Source organism: Prinia subflava, chromosome 1 (genome assembly GCF_021018805.1).
Source record: "Prinia subflava isolate CZ2003 ecotype Zambia chromosome 1, Cam_Psub_1.2, whole genome shotgun sequence".
NCBI classification, from domain to species: domain Eukaryota; kingdom Metazoa; phylum Chordata; class Aves; order Passeriformes; family Cisticolidae; genus Prinia; species Prinia subflava.
Window position 1 is genome coordinate 17858502 of NC_086247.1, and position 25824 is coordinate 17884325.

General features: G+C 36.2%; 1 protein-coding gene across 1 annotated transcript in view; it reads right to left on the reverse strand.

Moving 5' to 3' along the window:
• Positions 1–7933: 7933 nt before the first annotated feature.
• Positions 7934–25824, reverse strand: part of EMC2 (ER membrane protein complex subunit 2) — a 36407-nt gene continuing 18516 nt past the window's right edge. Inside the window, exons 6-11 of the mRNA XM_063424748.1 lie at positions 19114–19199; positions 18883–18942; positions 16383–16464; positions 15131–15241; positions 14128–14232; positions 7934–8342 (exon numbers count right to left, since the gene is read on the reverse strand). Coding sequence (XP_063280818.1) covers positions 8256–8342; positions 14128–14232; positions 15131–15241; positions 16383–16464; positions 18883–18942; positions 19114–19199 — 531 coding nt within the window. The 3' untranslated portion in view covers positions 7934–8255. The remainder of the gene's footprint in view (positions 8343–14127; positions 14233–15130; positions 15242–16382; positions 16465–18882; positions 18943–19113; positions 19200–25824) is intronic.

Below are 25824 nucleotides of genomic sequence, written 5' to 3' on the forward strand. Positions count from 1 at the left end.
TTACTCAATTGAACCATGCTGCAGAGCCAAGTCAGTAACAAAACTCAGGAAGTGGGAGGTTGCTTCATGCTGGTTACAGACCTATACCATTACCCACAAGATTTTTGTCATTAAAAAAGATTGAGTAACTCCTACTGCACAAGGGAAAAATAACTAATCAAAGATAATTTCCAGTGAAGTTACCTATTTTCTGCATACAGATTTCATCAGAGATATTTTAAACTATCTAGGGAGGGGGAAAAGGAACAACTCCACAGACTGAATGACTCGAGAGATAAGACATAATTAATGTTACAAAGAACAGCATTTACAGGTATCTTTTATAGAAAGATCAGCATAATAAGGAGATCTATCTACTTAACACTGCTAAAACAATATAAAAAATGAAAACTCACCATACTTTAGCAGGTAAGAAAAATGAGGTTACGTTTTAAGATCTGTCTTTGCAGTGGCATGCACCTTCCTTGCCAGCACCAGTTATGTCACTTGAGGTCTGAGCCAAGCAATGTGCTAAGTTAATCTTAAAGATTTGAAGATGCATCTGTATGTCTGAAAGATAATTTACTTTATTCCAGCTCAGTTAACACTTCAGTAGTTTGCTGATACATGAAGTTCACCATGAAAGGAAGGCAAAGTTTGTCTTTTCAAGCTGCTAAGAGAAGCTGTCTCATACTGAGTTCTCCCTTTTTTCCAACCATCTCTGGGCCAGAGACTTGACTCCACACATGATGGATAGGTCACTTGCTGGGAATACAAGAAACACAAGTTCAAAGTCTCTCATAATCAGGTAGACAACATAAACCTTCACCTCCTACCACACAGGGAAATGACTCAGTCATTAGGTTACTGGTAATCGAGTGTGGAGTAAACCTTGCGGGTATGGCTTTTTCAGCAGTGAAAAGGTTTCCCTTGGCTTTTTTCTGTTACGGAACAAAAGCAGCAAACCTCATTTTTATTGTAAAATGAAATTCTGGCATGCAAGCCAGTCCTCAGTAGTATAACCTTCCATCTATTTAGTCTTCTTCATTCAGGGTGTTTGTGCTCACCTCCCTCCTACTCCCATGGCAGCACTGACACACTGGTCCCACAGATTTCTTCTGATCACTGGGGTTGCAATAGCAGACAGACATCCTTCTGACACTTTTGATTTCGCTGGCTCATATACCTGAAATGACCAGAGGTAAGTGAACACTGCCAGTATATGGCAGTCTTCTGGTATTTATTGTTCACTGCCAAAGAACACTCTCAGGTCTCACCACCACTGAAAAGGAAACAGGACCAAACAACAAACCACCACCCAGACGTCATCCCTCCATCCTTGTATGTGTCACAGTTGGCCACAGCACATGGACAGGAACCTGCCCCAAACTGGTGGGAGGCAAGGGGCAAGAGACTGTGGGAATGGACATGGAGACATGAAGACAAAGGACTATACCACTTCTCTGGAACCCAGCAGTGCACAGACTTCGTTACACCTTCCATATATCAAGCAGACCTCTAACCTCACTAACTCCTATGATTTCCTGTATCTGTAGCCTTTTTTGCATTAATTTTGTTTAAAATGTTGATCTTACTGCATTAATCAACAATCACTTTCATTGCTTTCTTTCTCTACTTTAGGTGCAGATGGGCATCTATGAAAAGTTACTCTTCAACCTGCTCACACAGCCAGGGTGGTTCAGACAACTATCTGTTCTGCTTCCACTTACGAGTCTGGCAAATGAAGGACACAAGATAAAATTCTTTTAAAAATGGTGCCTAAATTTAAGAGTAAAATCCATGTCTAAGCACTTAAGTACTTAAATATGTGGTCTGATTTAAAAAAAAAAATTGGAATCAAGAAAGTGCCAGCAAGGCCAGCTGGGAGTTGATGACTTAGAGAATTCCATCCCTAACTCTGTTGTCTAAATATGACTCTAGGAATAGGGACCAGGATCTCATTTTGAACAAAATATTTGTATGTATGCTGCCTAGAGCTGGAATAAATAAATTGGATCACTGATCTCTGAACTGGGAAATCACTGGAATTTTGTTTAAATGCACTCTTTATGTTATACAGGCATTCAGAAGATTGAATACGATGTTTGGGCATTGAAAAGAGACAAGGAAGTCTGTTCTCATCCTCAACACACATGTTAGAGTGGGGTACCAGGCCCTACTGCCTTGGCCCAGGTGTTACCAACCCAGAACCAGCGCAAGACACTGCTCCTTGCACTGACCCCAGCCACCCACCAGCCTGTCAGGCTCATACCCCGCAATTCACTGTTATTTAGTTAGCTGAAACACCAAACTTCCTTTTTCTTCAGCAAACTTCACATTAAAAAAAAAAAAAAAGTATCTAAAGAAAATCAGATATAAGTCTCTTGCTAGGCTTCTCCATCCAATTCCAATGATGGTATCATGAATTGATTTGCTCTCAAAGATGCTCTCAAATGATCACATCTACATCTCTACTGAGAAGATGGTTTGTAGATGGAAAAGAATTGATGTTCTTTGAAACTACTGTAATAGTTGTAACTGTTTCTTTCACATGGCTATCAGGCTCAGAATCACCTGAATATGGGAGCTTCCCAAGAGGAACAAATTATCTGTATTAGCAAAGGCTCCTTTCTAAGTCTGGGTGGTGCCTACACTTAACTAAATCAAATTTTACTTAAAAGCTTATTAGAGCTTTTGGCTCCACATAGACTTCACATTTCTGGGAAGTTTTGATCAAAAAGCTTGGCATGACTACAACTACAATATTGTTACAAGGCACTAAATGATATTGATATGTTTAAAACAGAAATTCTGTGTTCATTTTATATACAATTTATCTCAACTGCATAAATACCACGGTATTTATAGACTTTTCAGAGTTTTCATTCTCTCTTTGAATCTTCCAAATGTATTTCCAGCTTACAATAAAGCCTGCTAATAATGGCCAAACAGCCCACAGAATAATAATTTAATTAAAAGAAGGAATAACAACAGAATTGAACAGACAGCAGCTATTGACTTTTAATAGATCTATTAATATTTTTAATGGTTTTTATTCTTGATTCTAACTTTAACAATAAACTGCAATAGCTGTCCAGGGAAAGAGATACAGTTCCACTGGGTAGTTTTCTTATACTGCTGCCCCCCTTGTGATCTATCCACATTTACACAATTTTCAGTGTCTAAACTGAAACAAACATTCTCAGATGGGCAGTGACAGCTATGAGTGTCGTATCTGTACTTAATGGAATAAAAAACACAAACCAACTTGTCAGACATACCACGGTGTCAAGCTCAATTACCTAAATAAACAGAGGCAATGGTTAATTTTACTTGCTGCTCACTTTTTTTTGAAACTGCTTCACTGTTGATTTTTGCAGTCTCTTCCTGGGAGGATTACATCAATTACATCTGCCTGGTTTAAAGTTTCACTTCCAAACATCATATCCAACACCTAAAAGCCTGCTACAGAAAAAATGAATAAAACTGGGAAAAGATCCTTCCTTCTCTGGGGAAAATTAGCCTAGATCCTAAGAGGAGTGTTATTTAAGCAAGCCCCATCTATGAGACAAGCAGTGCAAACAAATCGTGGCCTGCCATGATGGAAGCCCACCAGAAACTTCCCATGTGAGCAGTCACTGTAAACGTGTCTTTCTCCACTGCCTTGAGGTAGATGCCTACGTGCCACCCAAATGTCATGGGGAACCATAACATCAAGTACACATTGAAAGCAGTTAAATTATACAGGGATGATGAGAGAAACAGTTTTCAACAATTTTATTTTTTTTAAATGCAGCCTAACAGCTATCATTATTTTTGGCAATGCCAAAGTGCAGCAGATTTTGTCACCTTCTGCAGAGCAGCTAGTGGATGTGTGCTGACTTACTCAAGCTGAAGAGGTGGCTCGTCCTCCCTCCAGCCATCCCTTTGACTTGGATAAAGGGCCTCCCATCTGGAACTGTTTTCCTGAAGTGATTCACCCCTTGCTGTTTCACACACACACACAAAAGGCCCAGGGACTATGAGACCCAAACCGCAGTCGCCACATCACCGTAACAGATCCTTCCACCTCCAGGTCATTCAGCACAGATCACATCCAACCTCATACACTCTTTGTCAAGCACCCACAAAGGATTTGAGCAGACTGAGTCCAAGGCAAAGGCTTACACCCTGACCTTTAGGTGTGCACTGGTCACTCTGCACTGAAGACAATAACGTGCAAAACCTTCACAGAGCCAGGATCACTCCAGCAAACTGATCATCTCTACCCTCACCTCTACACCAGTCCCAAAGCAAAAAGAGATCTGCAAGATTCTCCAGCTGTGGAGATACCCAGGGGAGAAAAGTAAAGCAGAGGACAGGAGAGTCCTTAGTAGGAGCACGATCCTGTGGGAGACTCATGGGCAAGCGCAGCTGTGGTGGCAGCTGGGCAGAGCTCAGGTGCTGTGCTGGCTCTCCAAGCACATGGCCCTGAGCAGCAGCCCTGCAGGCTCTGGGCTGTGCCAGGCTTCCTTAGCCCTTCCCCCCATGACTGCCCAACTCTGGGATTCTGAGTCCAGGTGAATGGCATGTTCTTTGCAACGTGCCAGTGGAAACCCTACCATGGCATTGGGGTCAACAGGCCCATGTGCGACTCCAGCCTTTCCTCCTTCCTAATAAGCATTGAAAGGATTGCACTGCTTTGTACAGGGGACTTCCTCATCACAGGGCAAAATAAATTCACCCATGAGGCACACTGGTAAAGCTTTTTCATTTCACACCTAGCAGCTGAAAAACCTCTTTATCTTTAAAGGTGATGTTGGTGGGGTTGATTTATTTCTTTGGGTTTTTTTCTGGTTGATTGAGTTTTTGTTGTTTTGGTGGGGGATTGTGGGGTTTTTTGTGTGTGTTTTTTTGGGCGGAGAGATTGAGTTTTGTTGTTTGTTTGGGTTTTTTCCCAGTTTATTTTTAAGAGGCAGATTAATGAGCCATTTATTCCTGGTAACTAGTCTCTGGGTAGACTCAAGTAGTCTGTTGTACTACTGTAGACAGAAGTACAGTAGACTACTTGCTGTAGTTAAGCAATAGTCCTAACATTCTATTCATACACTGAACCAGTAGTAAGCAATATTTTGAGAAATACTAAGCCACATTAATTTTCTAGACAAGACCACGGTCAAAAACTGTACTAATGCTCTTCTACTCTGACACCAACTTAAAGGAGGGTGGGTGCAGTCCTTTCCTGCATATGGAGGTATGTGCACATCACATAGCACTGTTTCACTGGAATCTCTATGGTTTAGATTGTAACAGAGCTTTGAGTTTAGAGCTGAATATATAGAAGCTCTTAAATTACAAGAATTATTATTGCAAACCTGACTGCAGCTATGGTTGGTGTTCTTGGAAGATGAGAGTGCAAGTAACAAGAAGCTAACAAATTCATGCCAGTAAGTCAAGTTTAATTTGCTTTCCTTTTCCCCTCCCTTCTAAAGCTGGCTTAAAGACAAGTTCCACTGTAAATGCAGTGACCAGCAAACATGGATGCCATTACAAATACAGCACTGCCAAGAGGAAGTCCTCCGTTGACTAATAACAGAGTTTCCAATAGCAACTGTGAGATATTCTGGGCACTGAACTGAAGAGATTTAGGGATATATTCTAAACAAGATGTGCTTTTTGCAGCTACATAATATGAACTGTATAACATTTGGACAAAAGGTTTTGAAGAAGTTATCAATAATTTGTATCACAAAGGCAGAACTGGAGGTTTTGGCGGCTCTTTAATGACTTTTACCTCACCAGGTAACACTGAGCTCTCTCTGCCTGTCAAGCCTATTACCAAAGTATGACTGAGAAAATACAATCACTGCTAGATAGCCTGGCATTGCAAAGGTCCCAAGCTTCTGCTGTCAACTGAAACAATATGAAAACGTGGTCTTTTATTTTGGAAAGAGGAGACTATTGCTTGATAATATTTTTGTGTAGCATTTGTCACTGTCAGAGCACAATACAGAACATAATGAAGTTCATTTGTTAATTAAGTAACCCATTCTCTGAAAACCTATTCTTTAATGCAACACAGCATCCATAACATTACAAAATCATTTACTAGAACTGGAAAATTACTTTTACAAAGATCATATTATATAACAGCTTCTCTTCTCAGCAAGCCCTTTCTTGCTGAGAGTGCAGGGCATTTCATGCAGTTACTTCCCCTGCAGAGGATTTTTAAACTTTATTTTTAAATTTGAATATCAAAAATACTCTCAATTTCCATTGCTGCAATTCAATAGTTCTGTCGGAGACTGCCCATGCATTTTCATAGGAGCAATTAAGTTAACCTTTGAAGTAAACACAAATCTGTCAGAAAAATTTCCAAGGTTAACTTGGAAGCTCTACTATGTGGAAATTTTGCCAAAATACAAGCAAAAATCAGAGTGCTAAATAGTAATTTCAAAGAGACGCTAAGCAGTAATGAAAATGAGAGGGTGCTAAGCAGCCAAATGACATGAAAATTGTCATCAAATTACTGAAAACAAGTAACAGAACAAATTTCCTTACAGAGAAACTGATATACTAAATACTCAAGTCTGACATTGCTATATTAAAAGTTGCCTCAGAACGAAGATTTATATACAACACATTTTAGCAGGAGATGCTGCTACACAAAAATACTGCACTGCTGGTTTTTAATACCATAAATATGGTACTGAAATAATATAATTCTGTACTTACTTGGAAGTAAAATGCTATGCACTAAGTATTTTTAACCTTCAGTACAACTTCCCACTATTTTTAATTTTAAAATGCAACCAAGTTACATGAGATGAAGGCACAACTGAAAAAAAAAATACTAATGTGGGCTTAAAACTCTAGATGGCACACTCATACAGTCAAAGACTACAACAGAAATACACAGGACCAACTATGATATGTTTCAACTAGGATATGTCCACACAAAGCATAGATAATCTAGCCACATGTACTATTCTGAGGCCAGTTTGTGAATTATTATTATAAAAGGATATGTACTCTTTCCCCAAGTTAGAATTGGATGATTTAATGTAACACTACACAGTATTTGCAGTTTTGTATTTCAACAGCAGTGAATTAAGCTACTTTATGATTCCATATACAATTAATTCTCATGGCATGGCATCCATTCTGTCACACTCCAACCTACTTCATGGATAAGAGTCAGATCCCACTTGTTTCTTGAAGCCCCAGTCTCATGCAAAAATCAGCTCAGTTTCAAGCTCTGAAGGAAGTTTTTGTTGCTGGTTTGTTTTTAAGAAGGAACTCAGCTGTGTTTTATTACATCAAGTCCACAATCATAATAAAGACAGTTTAATATACAGCCTTTAACCTACTCATCTATACAGATTAGGCAGTATAAAATCAGAAAGTCTAACCATCTTGGATGGTTGTAACAGCTATGAAAACAACTATTGCAATATGAAAAAACTATTGCAATATTGGTGTTAGAATTTGCCAAGGGTATGTTGCTGCTGTTACGCAATCTCACTGAAGCCGTAGTAAATGAAATGATAGCTGTGCAACTGAATTGCCACAGAACACATCTGAACAACACCCAGAATGATCAGAGGTGCAAAATGCTTGAATTAGGGTGTTTGACTCATTATCTGAGTAAACGAACAAGTGCCTAAAGACAAACAGAACACAGTTTTACGTCTTGGCCATAAGCCAGAACAACAGCACCTCTGAAGTGAAGCCCAGGAGTAAGTTTTCTCCATTTCTGCAGTACTACATACCAACTCATTAAGAAAATCCTTAACAAACTTTCCTGTCTAATACAGTGTACTCATAATCATTCCTTGATGTATTTTCCAGAAAGGGTACCTTTGTAGTATGTTTTTACTCTTAAATATGCAAATAGGAAAAATATTTAGCATATGTTATTAACACATATATATAAATTTGTGATTTCCATTTGCAAGTTCAATAAGTCGCTGTATTTTTTTAATCATTTAATAAGTTTATTTCTACAAATTATGGCTTAGAAGCAGATACTGTACATACAAAAATCTGAGGAGACTGATGTGCAGCACGTCATTTCTTTACGTTGTTTATGTGGATAAGTTAATTAATTTCAGGGGTATTCATCACATTTCTTATAGCAGCAATAAATAGGCGTTTTACTTTCCATAAAATGTTATTTTATATAGCACATAATCAATACAAAATTAATTTTTAACAGCACTAGAGTGACATAACCCACAGATCATTACAGGTTGAGTGTGGTATTGGAAAATTTTATATTAGATCTCTGTGCCAAGCTAAGACTGAGTGATTTGTAGGGTCTCCAACATGTCTTCCACTGCCTTCAAGGAGTATTTAGTTTCTTTCTTACTGCGACCTGCAAACTAAACAGGAAAGAAAGGATTGTTATAAATATATAAATTCCAACAATTAACTGTATTTACTACAAACTTAAAAACACAAAAGCAAACTTCAGAATTTTTACTAAGATACAAGCTGTATCACCTTCTTCTATGAAGCAAAGAAAAAATACTTTCTGTTAAAGAAAGACAGAAAAAATTCTACTTATCAAAATTTACTATAAAATAATTCAGACAGCATATGATTATATTTTATGGTTCAAAGTAACTATAAGGGAGGATGTTGTACTTGATTGTAGCCTATTACTAAAACAGCTATTTCGGAGAACATTTGAAATAAAGTCTCTCTTGATAAGAAAGAAAAATACAGCTTAATAAATACTAGTAATGGCTTATAGAAAGAAAGGGATAGAAGGATAGGAGATGTTGACCATCCCATGTTGAACTCAACAGCTTTTTTTAAATGTTACTGACAATTCCCATCACTCATCAGCCATATCTAACAGAGGGGATTCATTGAACAGGTTGGTCTTTAGTTAAATGAAACTCTTAACCATTTTTAATATACCTGCACTAAAAAGTTTTGCATTTCAGGTTGGGAGGGGTGGTAAAGAAATTACAGAAACAGTAACTAAAACTTGCTTCTAGTAAAACAGCCTATTCTCTACTTAAATGTTAACATCTAAACACTCAATAAATTTTCAATTTGAAGTTTTTTATTTCAAATACTACTGGTGTCTCGCATAGTTAGTCCTTGATTTATAATGTGTCCTCTCTCTCTTGTAATTAACTTAATTTAGCAAACTCTTCATGACCTGTTAAGAAAGATTAAGTCATCAAACTCAGGTAATATCACACCAGCAACAAGCTGCAGGACCTGTTAACCTGCTTTTGACCCCCAGGCTACAATCTAGCATTGTGATTCCCAATCAGCACTGAGTTTTTTAAAAAGCAGATTTGGCACAGGAAATGATAAGCTATTTCAAATCAAATGGGAAATTTTGTTACTGTGGCAACACTTTACAGCTTAGAGATTTACTGAAAACACGGTATTTTCATGTTTTATATCTCCAGGTGATTAACTGGTGTACCAGGTTTTGATTCTAGTAGTACATATAAACCCATTCTTCAGGTTGTGCAGTTTCCATAGTGACATGCAATAGTCAATTTCAGAGAAAAATTCAAAATATCTTAACACAGTCCAAGGTAAAAGCAGCAACTTCTGCTTATATTTGATTGAATAAAATAGCCTCGCTTTGTTCACATTAAACAGGCACTTGGAAATTCCAAATCCTTTCACAAAAACAAGCAAATTTAAAAAATACAAGTCAAAAGTTTCAAGTGAAAAAATGTTTGAAACTCAAAGCATTCAGAAATGTAAATAAAATGCACAGAAGCCTAAATATACTGTGGTCAAAAAGCACACTTGGCAAGACACACAGAAAGCACACAGAGAAAAGTTTCAAAACAAGAAAAATTTTACTTATTCTCGTCATGGACACTGGAAGCAAAACTGACATATGACATTAGTTTAAAAAAACGCTACTTGCTAATTTCAAGAGTGGTTGCCTTCATGATACTGACATGTAGTTTAAGCTGAACAAATAAAACCAAACTCTGCGTCATAACAACCAGAAGCACACTTGGAAATGCAATCACTTCAAATTTGCCCTGACGAACAATTATTTTGTCTATTCAGCCATTACACAGCAATTTGACTGATTGAGCTGGAATCCATTTCTTAAATCATGATTTAATTTTCTGTTTCCCAAATGGTTAGTAACAAAATCACCTCTCTCCAGCCATAAATAACATGTAGATTGCTAACACAGAAGAGTTGAGCAAAGGACCCAAGAAGCATGTATCTGGAAAATTACTATGAGTAGGATCACATTAAAGATTTTTGTGAGCATTAATCAAACTTGCCTGCCTCTGCTGAAATGCTTCTACCAGAGGACATGCTAAACCAATTACCTAATTGAAGAGCTCCAGGTAGCCTCATTTTGTTTTGGTGTTGAAGTAACTGTGACTCATGTCCTCAGTTAGAACAGACAGAAGTTTTTCTCAGGGTCTGCACATAAGGAATGTTCTAGTTTTCCAGTCACAGGGCAAAAGTAAGTTTATAATAATAATAAAACTAATTCTCTGAATAAGGAGTACTTCACTAACTTCTAAAATAAAAGATTAAAATTAAATTTTATTTCAGTCTTTTTTCCACCCAGTCAATTAAATTTAAGAAGCCTGGAGCATAATGACTTTTTTTTTTTCAGGGGATGTGTTAGCAGCCAGGAATTCCAGCTCCCTACAGCAGCCCTAGCTACAAAACCTTTCTGTCTTGCTGAAGAAGTTTACATTTCTCCTAGATTAGACACAGATGAGAAGTACTAATCAGGACAGATGGTTACATACATAACATCAAAATAAGTATATTAACTAGCTGGAGTGTCAAATATCTGTGCATTTCAGAACTTCTTTAAACTATTCTTTATCACCATGTTTTCCTGTAAAGACAGAGCTGCACAGTCTAAGCAACACTGGTGAAATAAGGTTTTCTGTCTATACCCAAACACTGCTTTCTTTAGATGACAATAAATTAAGAAGTTCCTCTGATTTCACAGAGGAATGCACAGGAAAAGCAAAAATCAAGTGCCAAAGCACCCTGCTTGAATGACAGAATAACTTGAAAGAAGGAGACCAGGAAAAATATTTCAAGTAAATTGCATATAATTTTTTTTTAAAAATCAAATCATTAAAAAGCAACTATAGCAAGTCATTTGAAAAAATAAAGGCAGTTTTCCAAAATGACTGAAAAAACTGCTGGTAATTCAAGTTCAAATCCAAACTGGAAATGGGGAAAGATCTCACTGCAAGGCAATTGCTCAAAAGTAACTTTTTACAGTAATAACTAGGAATTTAAAGTCACAAATTCATATAACTGGTATAGACATTCAAATCAGGATTCTAAATTCATCTTGCTCTCTAGAACATGACCACCAGAAAAATTTCATTTAGCAGTATGAGAATGTCCAACCAATAAAACAAGTCAGTGTCAAACCCAAAAGGTTTTTAAGGCTCTTACTTGCACTTTACAGGTCGATAATGCTTGGAAAGTGGGGAGGATTTATAGAGATCATATAAATATCCAGCTTAAAACCTGTCTAGACATACCCTCCCACTAAGGCAGGAATACTGTAAGGGCCTCCCCTAGCACAAGTGCCCAAGGTTTCATCTTCAGGTCCAAATGGTGACGATTTCCAACTTCTCAGCTCACAGAGGGAGCAACAAATGAAGACTGACTCAGGGAACTGCCACCTCCTGCATCACCCAACGCCACTGGCTGGGTGTTGTGAGTGTCTGACACAGAGACTGGAGCAGCCAAACGCTTCTGCAGCCCTGGAACAAGGACAGCAGGGCTGGGCTGGGGATGTCCTGCCCAGCTGTGCTCACTAGAGCTTCTTGGGGCTCTTCTGGGAAGAGGAATGGGGCTATTCACCCCATTGACTTGCCAGATCCTGCCTTGAGCACTTTCATTTTCTCAAGAGCTGAATTTCGCCTGAGATTCTAATCACACACAGTGTTCTTCACTTTATATCCCAAACAGCTAACAAGAGCAGCTAAAGTAGGCTATATATATATATATGTATGTATATGTATGCACATATGTATGTTAGTTGTGTTAACACGGCCTGTTCTGGTAAGCATCAACCAAAAATGCTTAATGTAGGATCCAAATGAACTCCACAGAAACAGCAACAAAAATTGCAAACTAAAAGAAAAAAAAAACAAACAACAACCTCCCCTAAAACTCCTAAACCCCCTGCACTTAAAAATGCCCCTAGCACCACACCACTTGCAATAAAATTCATGTCTTATTAGAGACATTATGATGTCAACAGAATGCCATGTGGAGAGAAAAGGAAAAAACAAAACAAAACAAACAGGTGTGCTTATCTGGATGTGAATCAGTTAACTAGAAACTGTCATAATTAAACATTCACTATGTTTAGATCCAGGAGATGCCTATTTCCAGGTCTTCTAGGCCATTCCACAGCCAACACTGGTTTTAAATTTCCAATTTCCACCCTGATGCACCCTGAAAGGGGCTGTTTCCCAGAAGTGCTAATAAGTCTCTACCAGTACTTTGAATTCCAGTCACAATATTTACTTAAAATGTGCAAATGCACTCTAATCTAAGCAGTTCACTTTACTAAGATGTAAAACAAGGAATATTGGTTTTCACTAGAAATTCACACATCTTTTAAAAACTCTTATGTTCTGTCAATTATAAATCCATGGTGTATCCCATTCTTTGATGGTTTTTTTAAAGTGTTTGGTTGTTTAGGTAGGATTTGTGTTAGGGGTTTTGGGTTGGTTTTTTTCATTGTTGTTGTTTTTGTGGAGGGGTGGTTGGTTTTTTTGAGTTTGTTTCTTAGTTTGGTTTAAACCCTGCAATATTTGAGTCTTCTATCTGCTCTGTGCTTATAGGAATGTCAGGCGTACTTCAAGTTAAAAGAAGCCCTGGTTATTTACAAAACACCAGACAAAGTAGTTAATTCACACACACCTTACTATCATGAGCAGGTTGGTTTATTAATGAAAAGCAGAGCGACTTAAAGAGCAGAAGAGAAATAAACTTTAGGCACATAAGTATAAAATGCTTCATTATGTCCCCAGCGATACAATATTCTTCACTGTACAGTCAGAAGCTAGAGGGCCAATTAGGAAAAATGGAAAATACCTCTAAGTTGGAATATGTCAAAAACACATCAGCCACTAGAAGCTTCATGCTTGGCAAGGAACTGAAATGCAGTATGTATTAAGAAAACTGCACTGGCTGTAAAAGGAAAATCTAATTTAATTCCGTAATAGATGGTGCTTGTAAAAAGGCCATTTGGTAGTATTAACTTAGAAATAATAGCACAAGAAAAAAAAAATGGGTTCCAATACAGAAATATTGCAGAGAGAAGGAAGTATTACATGTATACAAAGTCTTTGCATTTAATATCAATACTTTTGCTCAAAAAAACCAAAATTGTGGGGAGAATTGGACAGCATGATGTTGATGTCCAAGATTACTTATATATAAACTTTGATTGGCAGATCATTAAGAATAGCTGTAAGGGAGTCAGATATATTTGGGATACACAGACAGCAGAGCCTATGAGCTAAAACATGCTTTCATTCATTGTTATAGAAAGAAAGAGAGGCTTGTATTACAATAGGGAATATAAAAGTTTGCACAATTTTTCAGAAAGTTTGAAAGACCCCCAATGACTTCAGCAAGCTTTGATTACGGCCTACAAAGTCTAAGTTTCACAACTCATTGAGCCTTTTTCTACAAAACTACACAAAACCAATTTCAGTCACAAATACTAAGGCAATTAAATAGGATTTTGAAAGGTTAGAGTAAACTCAAGGAAAACAAAAATTCTAGAACTTTCGTTTGTTTTCTAGTAAAATAAAAGTGGGTTAAAAAGTCATTCTGAGAATTAAGACATACCAAGTTTTACCAAAATAGCTGTAGAACCAAGCCTTGAAGGTCAATATTACAGTAATGTACATTCAGTTAATGTTAGAAGGAAAAATTAGTTTAAAGCTATTAAGCAAATGATAATAATTAATAACAGTAAAATATCAACCTTATATTAATTAAGGTTTCTAGGAAATCAAAGAGAAGCAGAATGTAAAAAATCCAAGCAGATTATGCTGATTTACATGTCATATTTAACCTTTTGAACAGCAGTGGATAAAAGTGCAGAAAAGAACTATAGAACATGTCAAGTATATCATAAAGCAATGAAGTACTAACCTGGTATGCTCTGTTTATTTGGTTTGCTGCCCAGCTGGCATATTTCATATTGTCTTTTTTCATTTTTGCGCTCGCTTTTGGATTGGAAGCAATATGACTGGCAGACTAGGAATACAATAAAATAACAACAAAACCCAGAGTAATTATAACATTTATGTGCATGAAATAAGCTGAGAATTTTCAGCATCCTTACAGCCCAAGTCCCATGTGCAGTGATAGTGAAAAAAGACAAAAAAAAATTTTAGTTACTGGCAAAGAGCATCATCCACATAAGAATTAGCTAGACTTTTTAAACTATTGTTTGTTCTAGTTAAAGCTACATTAGACTTCAGTTCAGTTCTGTACTGAGTTAAGAACCAAACCTGGACATGATCAGCTAATCCAATTTGCTTTTCCTAAAGTGAGAGTTATGAATTAGTTTTCCACAGTTTTCCACATTCCACAATTTGTTCCCATAGACAATACAAAATACATCACTTTTATGTCTGAACTGCCATTAAAAACAAGACATTTTCCCCTGCAGCATCAGAAACACATTTTAAAAGCAGGTAAGATTCTACATAAAATATACCCACTCTCACCTGAAAGCAGAAAAAATATTACTTAGGAGCCAAAGTGAGTTTTTTACTTATATAAATAAATCCACTATGCAAGGAATCGCTGTTACTGTGCTGGTGTTTTTCAGCAGCTCATTATCCTCTAGAAAGGAGCATGTCTTTAGATCCTTTTTCAAGGAGTTACCCTCCTGTGCCAATAACTATAATTCTTTTGAAAATACAGACAAGACTTAATGATTAAGAGCACTTCAGTAAGGAGTAACTAGCACAAAGTTATCCCTACTCCAAATGTATGCAAAATATTCCGTATTTTAAAACAGTGTTAATAATCTGAGCTATTAAGTTAAAAATCAGGGGAAAACAACAAAACAGCAAACGGCAAAGGATAATATACATGCATAAACATATTCAGAATGATAACATGGAAAATCTATAATCAGGCTTACCATGTAAAGTCCAAATAGAGCTCTCATATTTCTGTTGTTAAGCTTTAGTGCTTGTGCAAAATACTTTCTTGACAGCTCAAGGTTTTCAAGCCCCCCCTGAGTGTATTTAACCTGTAAAAATGGTAAACTCCTGAAACTTGCATGTCATTCATACCTCAGGCATTCACTCTGAAGCAATGATACTACAAAAATTCACTCTAAGTTTGTTTCACATGACATTTCAAATCAGGTGATTCCTATCAAAGGCCAAATACCAGCCTGGGAGAAATCCAAGTTCTTCATAATATATACATTTAAGAATACTTAACTATAGAAGAAAAACCTCCAGCACTAATTTAATTAATGCACTGCTACAAGATTAAACAGTGATTATTTTTCATCTATAAATACTTGAAACCTTGGGATTGTCCCTTTTGAAAAGTAGCACAAACTTTTAATCTAAATTCTAAGTACTAGAAATCCATACTGACACCATGTTCCCACAGCATGCATGAGAACAGTTCACAAAACTACAAAATGCCTTTCATTATGTATTCAAAATAGCATACAAAGTTGAGAGGATTACTCCATTGTTTTTCTATTAATTTTTCCATATATTAGATCAACAACAAGAGGGATGAATACCAGAAGATATGCTTTGATGTCTTTCTAGGAGAAAGCTGCTTAGGCTTTCAAGTTTTAATGTCAATTTCATCCATGTTATTTAAACAAATTAAACCCATTCTAAGCAGTTAACAGTAAAATTTAGGAAAAAAAATCTGGAAAAAAAGGATGAACTCAAATGGCTAAAACCTTGAGCTAAAACTTCTAACTTTACCTCTAGTTTTTACCTCTCTTCCATTAGTGCTCTTTCAGGCAGAATTTGGTATGTGGATTCCAAGATCTGACTCCACAGTAACAGGCTATGTATCATAACCTCCTGGGCAGCATTGTTGTAGAAAAGTTTAACTTCTCATGCACTTAATTTGAAAAGTGCATTAAAACTTCAACAAGAGGAGTTCCTTTAAAATTAGATTTTATCTTCAACAATTCCTGCCCTCTTATATTTAGCTTAGTCACACTGTGACTGAGTCACTGAGTAAGAAAACATAGTTTTCAGAACATGTTCAGTTCTATGAGATGTTAGCATCCTCTGTGAACTCTTTTAAATCTCCTAGGGAAAAATTAAAGAAACCATTTTCACCACTTCTGTAACATAAGAACAGAAAATGTAATCAAAATGTAATGTAATTGATTTTTCTGAAATACCTACTTCAGCATATTGTTGACAATATAAGTGGTTGTGAGGGTTAGTCATCATAAGCTCCTCTAAGCAGAAGGCTGCCTTTGCATAGCTGAGGAATACAAAAAACAGTAACAAAATGAAACACGAGTACACAGCTCTTTGCTTCAGTTTCTTTACTGCACAATAAAAGTCTTACTTTCCCCCCCATAAAATCACGATTCAAAATTAATTTTTAAAAAAAAGTTTAATTTTAAGATGATGTTTAGAACCAAGTTACTATTTTTACATCATAGACAGGGAGAAAATACACAAAATCTAATGGTCTAGGTATAAATGGAACAGCTCCTGAAAAGCATTTAATATACTAATTTCTTATTAATAAGAACAAGAGTGATGAGCAGAGATAGGTACGGTAAGTAATGGAACTGAGACTACAAAATAATTTTTTTTCCCCTAAGAAAATTCAGCTACCTGAGGATTCATAAACGCAGCTACTGATCACAGCATTTACACTGCCAATTAACTGTCCCTACCAACAGTCAACCACAGAAGTGATGTTTAAAAAAACAAACATACTAAGAACATTTCTAAAATTCAAACAGTTCAAATCTGTGTATGAAAATAGCATCAGACCTCACCAAATAAGCAAATTCTTATCATTTGAAAAGGCTAGTCCTTGAGTTTTTTTAGTGAAAGCTTTCAGAAAGAAATAAGTCAAGCTCAAAATGCAGGTTTATTGAAAAGAATTTTAGCTTTGTAATCTTTCAAATAATAGAATTGTCTGCAGAATTTGCATTGTCTAGAGATATGTGATAGCACTATTGCACAGTTTACATGATAGGATTCCAAAATTCAGAAATACAAGGCTTATAATGACAGTGTGGGTAGATATTTAATATCACAGTAAAAGCAATTTAGCAATTATGAGACCATATTAAACCCTATTATCTGTAAAATCTTGTATCCTAAAATAAATACATTGTGGTTTTCTCCAGTGCATGTTATGATAGTCATGTATCTATATCATTTATTAATCTGGAGATAAAAGGGCAGCCACCTCACTCTCCAAAAGCAGAAGGCAGCATCCTCATTGCAGAGCAGGGCAGAACTGAGGACTCTGGAAACCTTGCACATGTTTGTGTGTTTATGAACAGTGAGAGCGTGGTGATTTCACAAGCCCTGTGACTTGTGACCCTGATAAAACATATAAGCTGATGAATTGTCTTCTTTTTTAAAACTTTAAGTTGCTTTTAGTCAACTGTTCCCTATTATCAAAATAATAATAATGATGCTCATGGAAGTATAGTAAGGACTGTGAATTCTTTCTATAAACTCAAATTCAACATATTGCTTTTTACTGGAATTAGAGACCAAAACAAATACAAGCAAAAGTAATTTCTTTCTTGAGTTTTATTGCACAATTTCATAATAAAGATTATACCAAAAAAACCCCAACCCTATAATGGAATACGTATGTTTGCACCACCCTATCATTCACTTTTGTACTGACAGATTTGACAGGCTTAAGTATCTCTCTAGCCAATTTTTTTTAGTAGCTATTTTCTTGGACAAGTGACTGGTAGATTTCTCCAAAGAGATGGAAGTCTGGATATCAAAATTTTAAATTTATTCCTAAAGTCATCATTTAAAAGAGGTTAGTAACTATTTTCTTTGAGAAAGATGTGCAAGGAGACATGATTGGGGAACAATTTCTTCCTCACAGTGAGAATGGCTATTTCTTCCTCGACAATTTGATTCTTTTACCACCCTCTGAAAACGAAAGAAGGAAACAATGTGATATAATTCAGGCTGGGCTAAAGAACCAAAGAAAGAGGGAAAAAAGATACGCCTTTGGGCAGAGGTTTGAATTAATGCTGTGATATTAGAAAACTTGCACTAAGGCTTTGAGCTAATCCTCTCCCACTGGGATTTCCTCCTGTCACTACAGCAATAAAAAAAGCTAACAAAAACATTAAATATCCAATAAGCAAGTTACTACAACATTCAGCATTCTTGATCGCTTTGGGTTTTGCACCCAGGCAACCAGATGCCTCCAGCTCTGAATCCATGTTCTGCTTTGTGTGGTTTTTTTTAAAGGTTACTACAAGTTCTGGGAGAGGTAAGCTAAAAGAAAACTGCAATATCAGTTGCTGTGATTAATTGATTTTAGAAGTAAAGAATTTAACATCTCTAACAAGTAAAATACATAACTTGAACAAAAACGATGGGAAGTAAGTGCTGTTCTCTGCTGCACTCCAACCACTTCTTTTAAATATCAGATTTTTAAAAATTACTGAAACATACAGGTAACTCAGTAAACTTTTCTTGTTTGAAAAACAAATGCCTTCTTAAAGTATTTGGCAGCCAAATAAGCTTGGTAATTATTTCCAGTTGAGGCCTAGTATACTGGAAATGAGACAGCAGACTTTGTAATTCTAGTCCTTAAAAAAAAATCACTGAGGTTTTTGACTTACACAGGGTGGGATTCAAATTAACAGTTTTTATGTGGACTTAGTGAACAACTTACTCATGTTCATTGATGTAAAGTTCTGCAAGTTCATGCCAAGCTTCTTGGTCACCAACAAATCTGTACAGAAAATACAAGAGACGGAAAAAGGAAAAAAAAAGAAAGAATGTGCAAAGGATTCTGTAAATGACAAACAACGAAGCAAAAGCGTAAATTAAATGCAAATTCCACTTTAATTAAAAGATTTATCAGAATAGCAAAACACAATCCGTATTCTTGTAAGACACTCACTGTTCCAGATACTCATTCAGCTCTCGGATGGCCTCGAGATTTTTCCCCTGGGCTTTTCGAATGGCAATCTTACGCTTTCTTGCTGCCTATGGGTTGACATTAATAAAGGATTAGGCCTCATAATTCCCTGGGTTTTTGTAAGGAAAGCAATTTGACTGTGCAAATTATTATCTCAATACCAGTGGAATTCCACTGCAGAGACACTGCTAGGTTGAAGTTTATAAACATACCCTATGACATCCCACTGAGAGACTGAAAACCTCTTCTTACAATCACATTATGTATGCTTTTCTTTGGAGGCACAAACTGTATGCATTATTTCATTCAAATAAATGACTGTCCAGATACTGATAATTACAAAACAGCAGGGGATGCTAATCTTCAGCCATTCCAACGACCCCCACCTTGTCATTCACAAGATCCATGACTGTAGAGGAGAAATGGTGACTGAGTCCCAGAGAACCCCACAGATGCAACTTGGCTGTCTCTGTATAAGCAAGGCTTTCAGTCATTATAAAATATTCTTGTTGGAGTGCTGAACAGCACCTTTAACTAATGCTAAATACACACCAATTTCCTAAACAAGTCTCCCATCATTCCTGGAGCACAAAGTAGGCTCTGCAATGTAAAGGGAATACAAAACAGCCATTTCAGTGGCAAAAACTGAGTAGTAGTTTGATATGCGGGTAGAAAATGTATTTCAACTTCAACAATATAGAAATCAGTTATAAGAATTATAATATATTTAAATTTTGGAGTCCATAAAAGTTGACAGAGACCAGAAGGAGGAAAGCTTTATTATTACAGAGGATTGTAATAGCTGATTATTCTGTATTTTAATCCAATATGCCAGCTTCTGAACGATGCTGGTGACAGTTTTCAGGCCTGTAGGTGTTGTCAGTCTTACAGATTATTCTGAGCTGGAAGGGGCCCACAAGGATCTCATTGACTCCAACTTTTAAAAGAATGGTCTGTACAGAGATCGAACGTGTGACCTTGGTGTTCTCAGCACCATGCTCAAACCAGCTGAATATCAACATACACTTGAGGTGTGAGTCAACACAAAGGAACCTTCCCAGATGGGAGCAAACAGCACATCTCAGCCAGCCCTACAGTCATCAGAGCAGAAATCTGACAGAATGGAAGGAAAACACAATTCCAGCATAACAGAACTCAAAAAAGGAATGCAATCAGTCCCCTTCCTTGCCTCTAATCCCTGTGCCCTTGGGTGACCACAACCATTTGTCAGATGTGAGACAACAGACAGTCTGGTGCCCGTGATATCTACAGGTACATGTACTCTCTTGTATGCACTTTCCCCATGAGATGATATTAATGACAAAAATATAAAGCACGCTTCTCTGGTAATTAAGTCCCACTGTTTATCCCCTTCATAGCTCTCATCCTACTTTGTATCTTATACAGTTGGGTTTCACCTTTCAAAAGCCTTGACAGGACAATTCTTCAACAAAATCTTAAACAATTTGAATCTTTTGAGTTTCACATAGCTCTGAAATCAATTTCTTCATGATGTACCCTAAGTTAACAGTCACATATACCTTACAAGAGTTATAGTATATTCACAGCATTTTAAACATAACTACTCTCCTCAGTAATTTTTGATCCTTTAATCCATTTGAACAAATCAACTGCTTCCAAAACAAGAGCAGTAAATTAGTTCAAGCACCAAAACAGAAAAGCTAGAAATGCTTCTGACACTAAATTTATTCTTTCCTTTTAATTCATCCCCTTTATCTTCCTCACAAACACATATTCAATGGAAATTTAGTGAAAACAACTTAAATGAGGAAAAAAAAAAATTTCACCTTTCTGATTAAATGTAAGACACAGAGAGAAGACTCATCAGGGGCCAAATTATAACACAAGCAGTGTGGTTTCCACTGCTTCTTTATCAAATTGCAACCTGTGAAGTTACATACATCATTCTATTTTTACTGAGGAGACATCTGGCTAAAAGCCATAAATGGAGATTTTAACTGCTGACACATTTATCACTGTAACAATAACACTCCTTATTTTATTTTTGCTGCTTTAAAAATAAAGATAACAGCACAATTAAACTTATTTTCTTTAAATTCAAAAAAAATAATCCCACATGCTTATCATGCTGCTATAATAAACAAAACCACAAAATAACAATCAAAAAACCCTCAACCAAACCCACAGTTTGCTGTCACATTTTATGGAGTTCTCAACGTGTTTGTAAACCAGGTCACCCCTCTATGGTGGGAACAGCAGGGCAGTGCTAACCCACCACCCAAAGCTGACATTATCCACAGCCCAGTGAGCTGCCCACTGAGCCTGAAACAGGGAAAGTGGGGACAACAGCGTGCACAGCCACGGGAATGCATCAAGCAGCTACAGAAGGGCTTTTGCAGGTAACAGACTATCCACGTTATACATGTAGCCTTCCAAATGTAGCCCTTGGATTAACAACCAGGGAACTCAGTTATTTTCAATATTTAAAGAAATCAAGAGCCTGATTGAAGTAAACCCTTGAGAACTAGAATAATCTATTAAATATATAAAATCAATCAATACATGTGACAACTTAATTTGCAATGGTAAACAGGAACAGTCTATGTAAGTCACTCTCCTCTCTGTTTCTAATGCAACTCCTTTAACTGCATCCAAGTCAGTCCTCCAAGCATCTGGAAACAGATTTTTTCCTTGGCTGCTTTATTTCTTAACCACAGCACTCTCAAGTAATATAAATCACCGGTGCCTCAAGATATTAATTAATGAAAAGCTACAACTATTTCTAGTCACAAACAGGAGCTTATGTTTACCTACAGCAAGCACATAATCTAATGTAATCAAAAAACAAGGACAAAAGCAATAAACATAATTAACATATTCTGGTGGTAGCACTTAGGAATTACATGAGTTATAAATACATTTGACATAATCTCCCTGCTGCACCAAACCCATGAAATTTCTTCAAAATTATTTTACAACTTTTAGAACTTCCTTTTTTTATCCACCTTCCTCATCACCAAAAATACAGCAGCATCTGGGCTCGGAATCTGCACTCTCTTCACCCTCAAAAATGCTGGGAGTTAAGTTTATTTACAGAGAACTCCCAAGTTTACAAAAGAGAGACTCAGCCACTCAAAATAGTGCTGACATCCTGAGGAAGAACAAAATGTTGTCTAGCAGCACAGAATTTCTGAAAGTCTTTCTAAAAGCACTGGAAAGAATTCAGTGAGGATGCAGAGGGTTTTTTTAAAGCAGATTCTAACTTTTTCCATCACATGAATAAAATCATAAAGCCAAGAGATATGCACAGAGGTGTTCAGTAGATCTGTGATTCATAGGAATGATATGTCAGGTAGAAAAATAAAGACATGAAAACAAACTACTATTGCTTTTAATGGTATTCAAACTACTTTCCTATCTGACTTCCCATTCCTAGTTTTTCCTTGAATCATAAAGTCTATCAGTTTTTAAATAAAAATAAAATCCACTAATTTCGGTAATCAGTACGTTAAGAAAAAAATATATAAAAAGGCCTGCATTACAACCCAAACATGGGCCAGTTTGTGTGCTGTAAACTTCTGATTCTTGCTCTCATTTACATTGCCCCTGAGCTCACTATGTGAGTCATCTTAAGCGCTGCTGTGTGAGCTAGGCTCAGTTTCCTGAGCATCCTGAGAACAGCAGCATAACTAAAAACAATTTATATTCATAGCATCATTTTTTCTTTATTTCATACAAATTAAACAAAATGGTTTACTGCACAGAACCACTGCCAACACTAACAACCATTTTAGCATACAAAACCAGTTACTTGTTAAGCCAGACTCACACCAATTCTATAGAAGCTTTACCTAGCATTTATATTGTATTTCCAATTTACTACCTGCCTTACAATCGGCTGATAAAAGAAAACCAGGCAATTTCATGCTTTATTATTATGTTAAAGGCCTTCTTTACCAAACACCTCACATCTCAAAATACAAACTCATTTTTTGGGAACCTATTACAAGATACTAAAAAACTGCAAAATGCAGAGTACAAATCTGTTCAATTATTAATTTCAAGTCCACCAAGAATATTCTTAAGAATTTATTTTTTAAACACAGGGACTTGAAATTATTTTGAAGTCTAAGAAGCCCACTAAAATAGTCACAAACAATTACATTGATAAATATTTAAAAATACTATTTAAAGGGTACATTTCAGTTCTTTACATCACAACATTCAGACTTTCTAGAACAAGCCTCATACAAAAACTAACCTTCTTTCTCCTTCCACCTTAAATAAAAACGAAAAGGCAAAACCTCCAGTGCTGTAACAAGATCTATAGAATTAGACCACACAGATACTATTACAGAGTTTCCCCTCAATTTCCAGAGTTTAAAGCAAAACATTAGAATGATGATTGGCTACTTCTGTAAATCCATAATTCTTAATGGAAAGATACATGCATCTTAAAGAAATACTTAAAGAATCAGTATCATATGGACAAAGCTACTTCAGTATGTACAAATTCATTAAGGAGTGAACCTTTCTAGGCATTTTTAAAGACTAATAATCCCCAATCTGTCATAAGAACTAATCCTCCAACTGTCGTGATTCTTTTTAATTAACTAGACTCAAAATGAAGTGAGGACTTGAACATTTATCCTGCATTTCATTAGTAAAACATATCAAGAGAGAGTCTAACGCTGTAAATTTTATAGCCATAAAAGAAGTATTAGTAGGAGAATTTTCAAGGAGGTTTAAAAATCTCTAGGAAAGGAAGAATTTCTTATCCGTATAACTACTACAGCATTAAACACATGATACTTTTAATCTTAAAAAGAAATTTTTCTTTCTTTTTAACATATTAGAAAACGTATTTGGTCTAAAAGTTTGATACACAGAAACATTTTCCTTCAAATTGCAATATATAAATCAAAACAGAAGTTTAAATAGCTACAACTAAGATACATGGAAAAAATTACACAGATGTCAAAAACAGCACACAATCAAAAACAACCACAAAAATGAATTTATTCTTACCATAATTCAGACTCTTTTCAAAGTTAGTCATGCAAGACAGTTAAATTTTGCAAACCTATGCAGGCACAGAGCTACTGGATTGAAGATTTAAGGATAACATCAAAGCAAAACATAACTTTTTGTATCCAATAAACAATCTACAAAGCGTAACACCAGCATAGAGCAAATTGGTAGAAGCTGTACAGGCTGAAAAGCTAAAGCCTGGAATTTTACCAACAAAAAGTAAGAGCAGTTTACACAGAGGAAAGGAAGGCTTCCCTTATCTAGTGGAGTTCTTCAAGGAGTCTCTAAAAGATCCATGTAAAAGTCATCTTTGACTTAAAAAATAATTTTAACAAGATGCCTCTAACCATGAAGCTGAAAGCTCTGAAGGAAACTAAAGTTACCACAGACCAATAGGGGCAGGTCTTCACATGGATAAATAAATAAGTCAAGAGATACAAAATAGAGAAAAGAGTTCTCAGCACTGGGAATCCCAGAATCACCTCCATTAAAAAACTACTGCTCAGCACTCTTGATAAGAGATCTAACAGGGAATTAATAGTGATGTAAAGTTAAATGTTGACAAAGACTTATTTAAGTATAAAGAATGAACGACAACAGCAAAGAATAGTATTCACAATAATGAATCATAATGAACACTTTTACCAGCACAATAAAACAATTCATGAAATTTAATCTACGTAAATGGCTGCATATAGGGTCAAACAATACTAATTTAATGTACACAAAAAACCTGTCTGAATCTGTCTGGTTAAGAGGGAGATACTAGACTTGCAATGAACAGTTCTACAAAACATCAATTCAGTGCTCAAAAACTACCTTTAAAAAATCCAAAAAACCCTGCCCCAAAGCCCCAAACTGTGATACAGAAAATACTGTGATACAGGACTTATCAGAAAAGAATACGGAAGAGACACATCTGTGCCATCACTTTGTTATTTTTAAGTCCATAATGCTCTCACATTTTTAATACTGACTGCTGTTCAGTTCTCCCATCTCTCATCCAAATATAGAAAAAAGTACAGAATTTACACAGAGAACAACAGCAGAGTTTTAAGGCACAGAATGGCAACATGAACAGCTTCACAGTAGGACCTCTTAGCTTAGAGAGAAGTAAAAAAGATCCCTAAAGTCGTAAGTATTAATAACGTGAAAACAACTGCTGACAGTGACAGACTAATTCAGAGGCCTTAAATAAAATTGTTAGACTGAAGGTGCGGGAAAAGAAAAAAAAATCACAAATGGGAGATTTTCCCAATTCATTAAAAATTACAACATTTAATGTCTCATTCATGTTGTAGATGTAGGCATGGGAAACTTAAGCAAGTTTAAAAATAAATCTATGCAGAAATTTCATGAAGAGTCATTAAAAACAGAGTTATCACTTCTGGCACAGAAAAACTGCAACATGAAAATGAACAAAAACTGACCACAGCACCCTGTCACTGCCCTGCTCTTACACACTTCTGGTATCTGCAGTAAGTCAAAGCCAGACGCAGGACAAGTAAAATGGACTTTTGCCACAACTGCAGCACAGCTGCTCTTCTGTTCTCCAATACTTAATTTCAAAAGACAAAATCTCCATCAACATTTAGAAGTGCTACATGCACAAAACAGGGAAAAATGGTGGAATGCACTCTGCTCTGTCACTTCACCAGTCATGACTGAACAAGAAGCAAA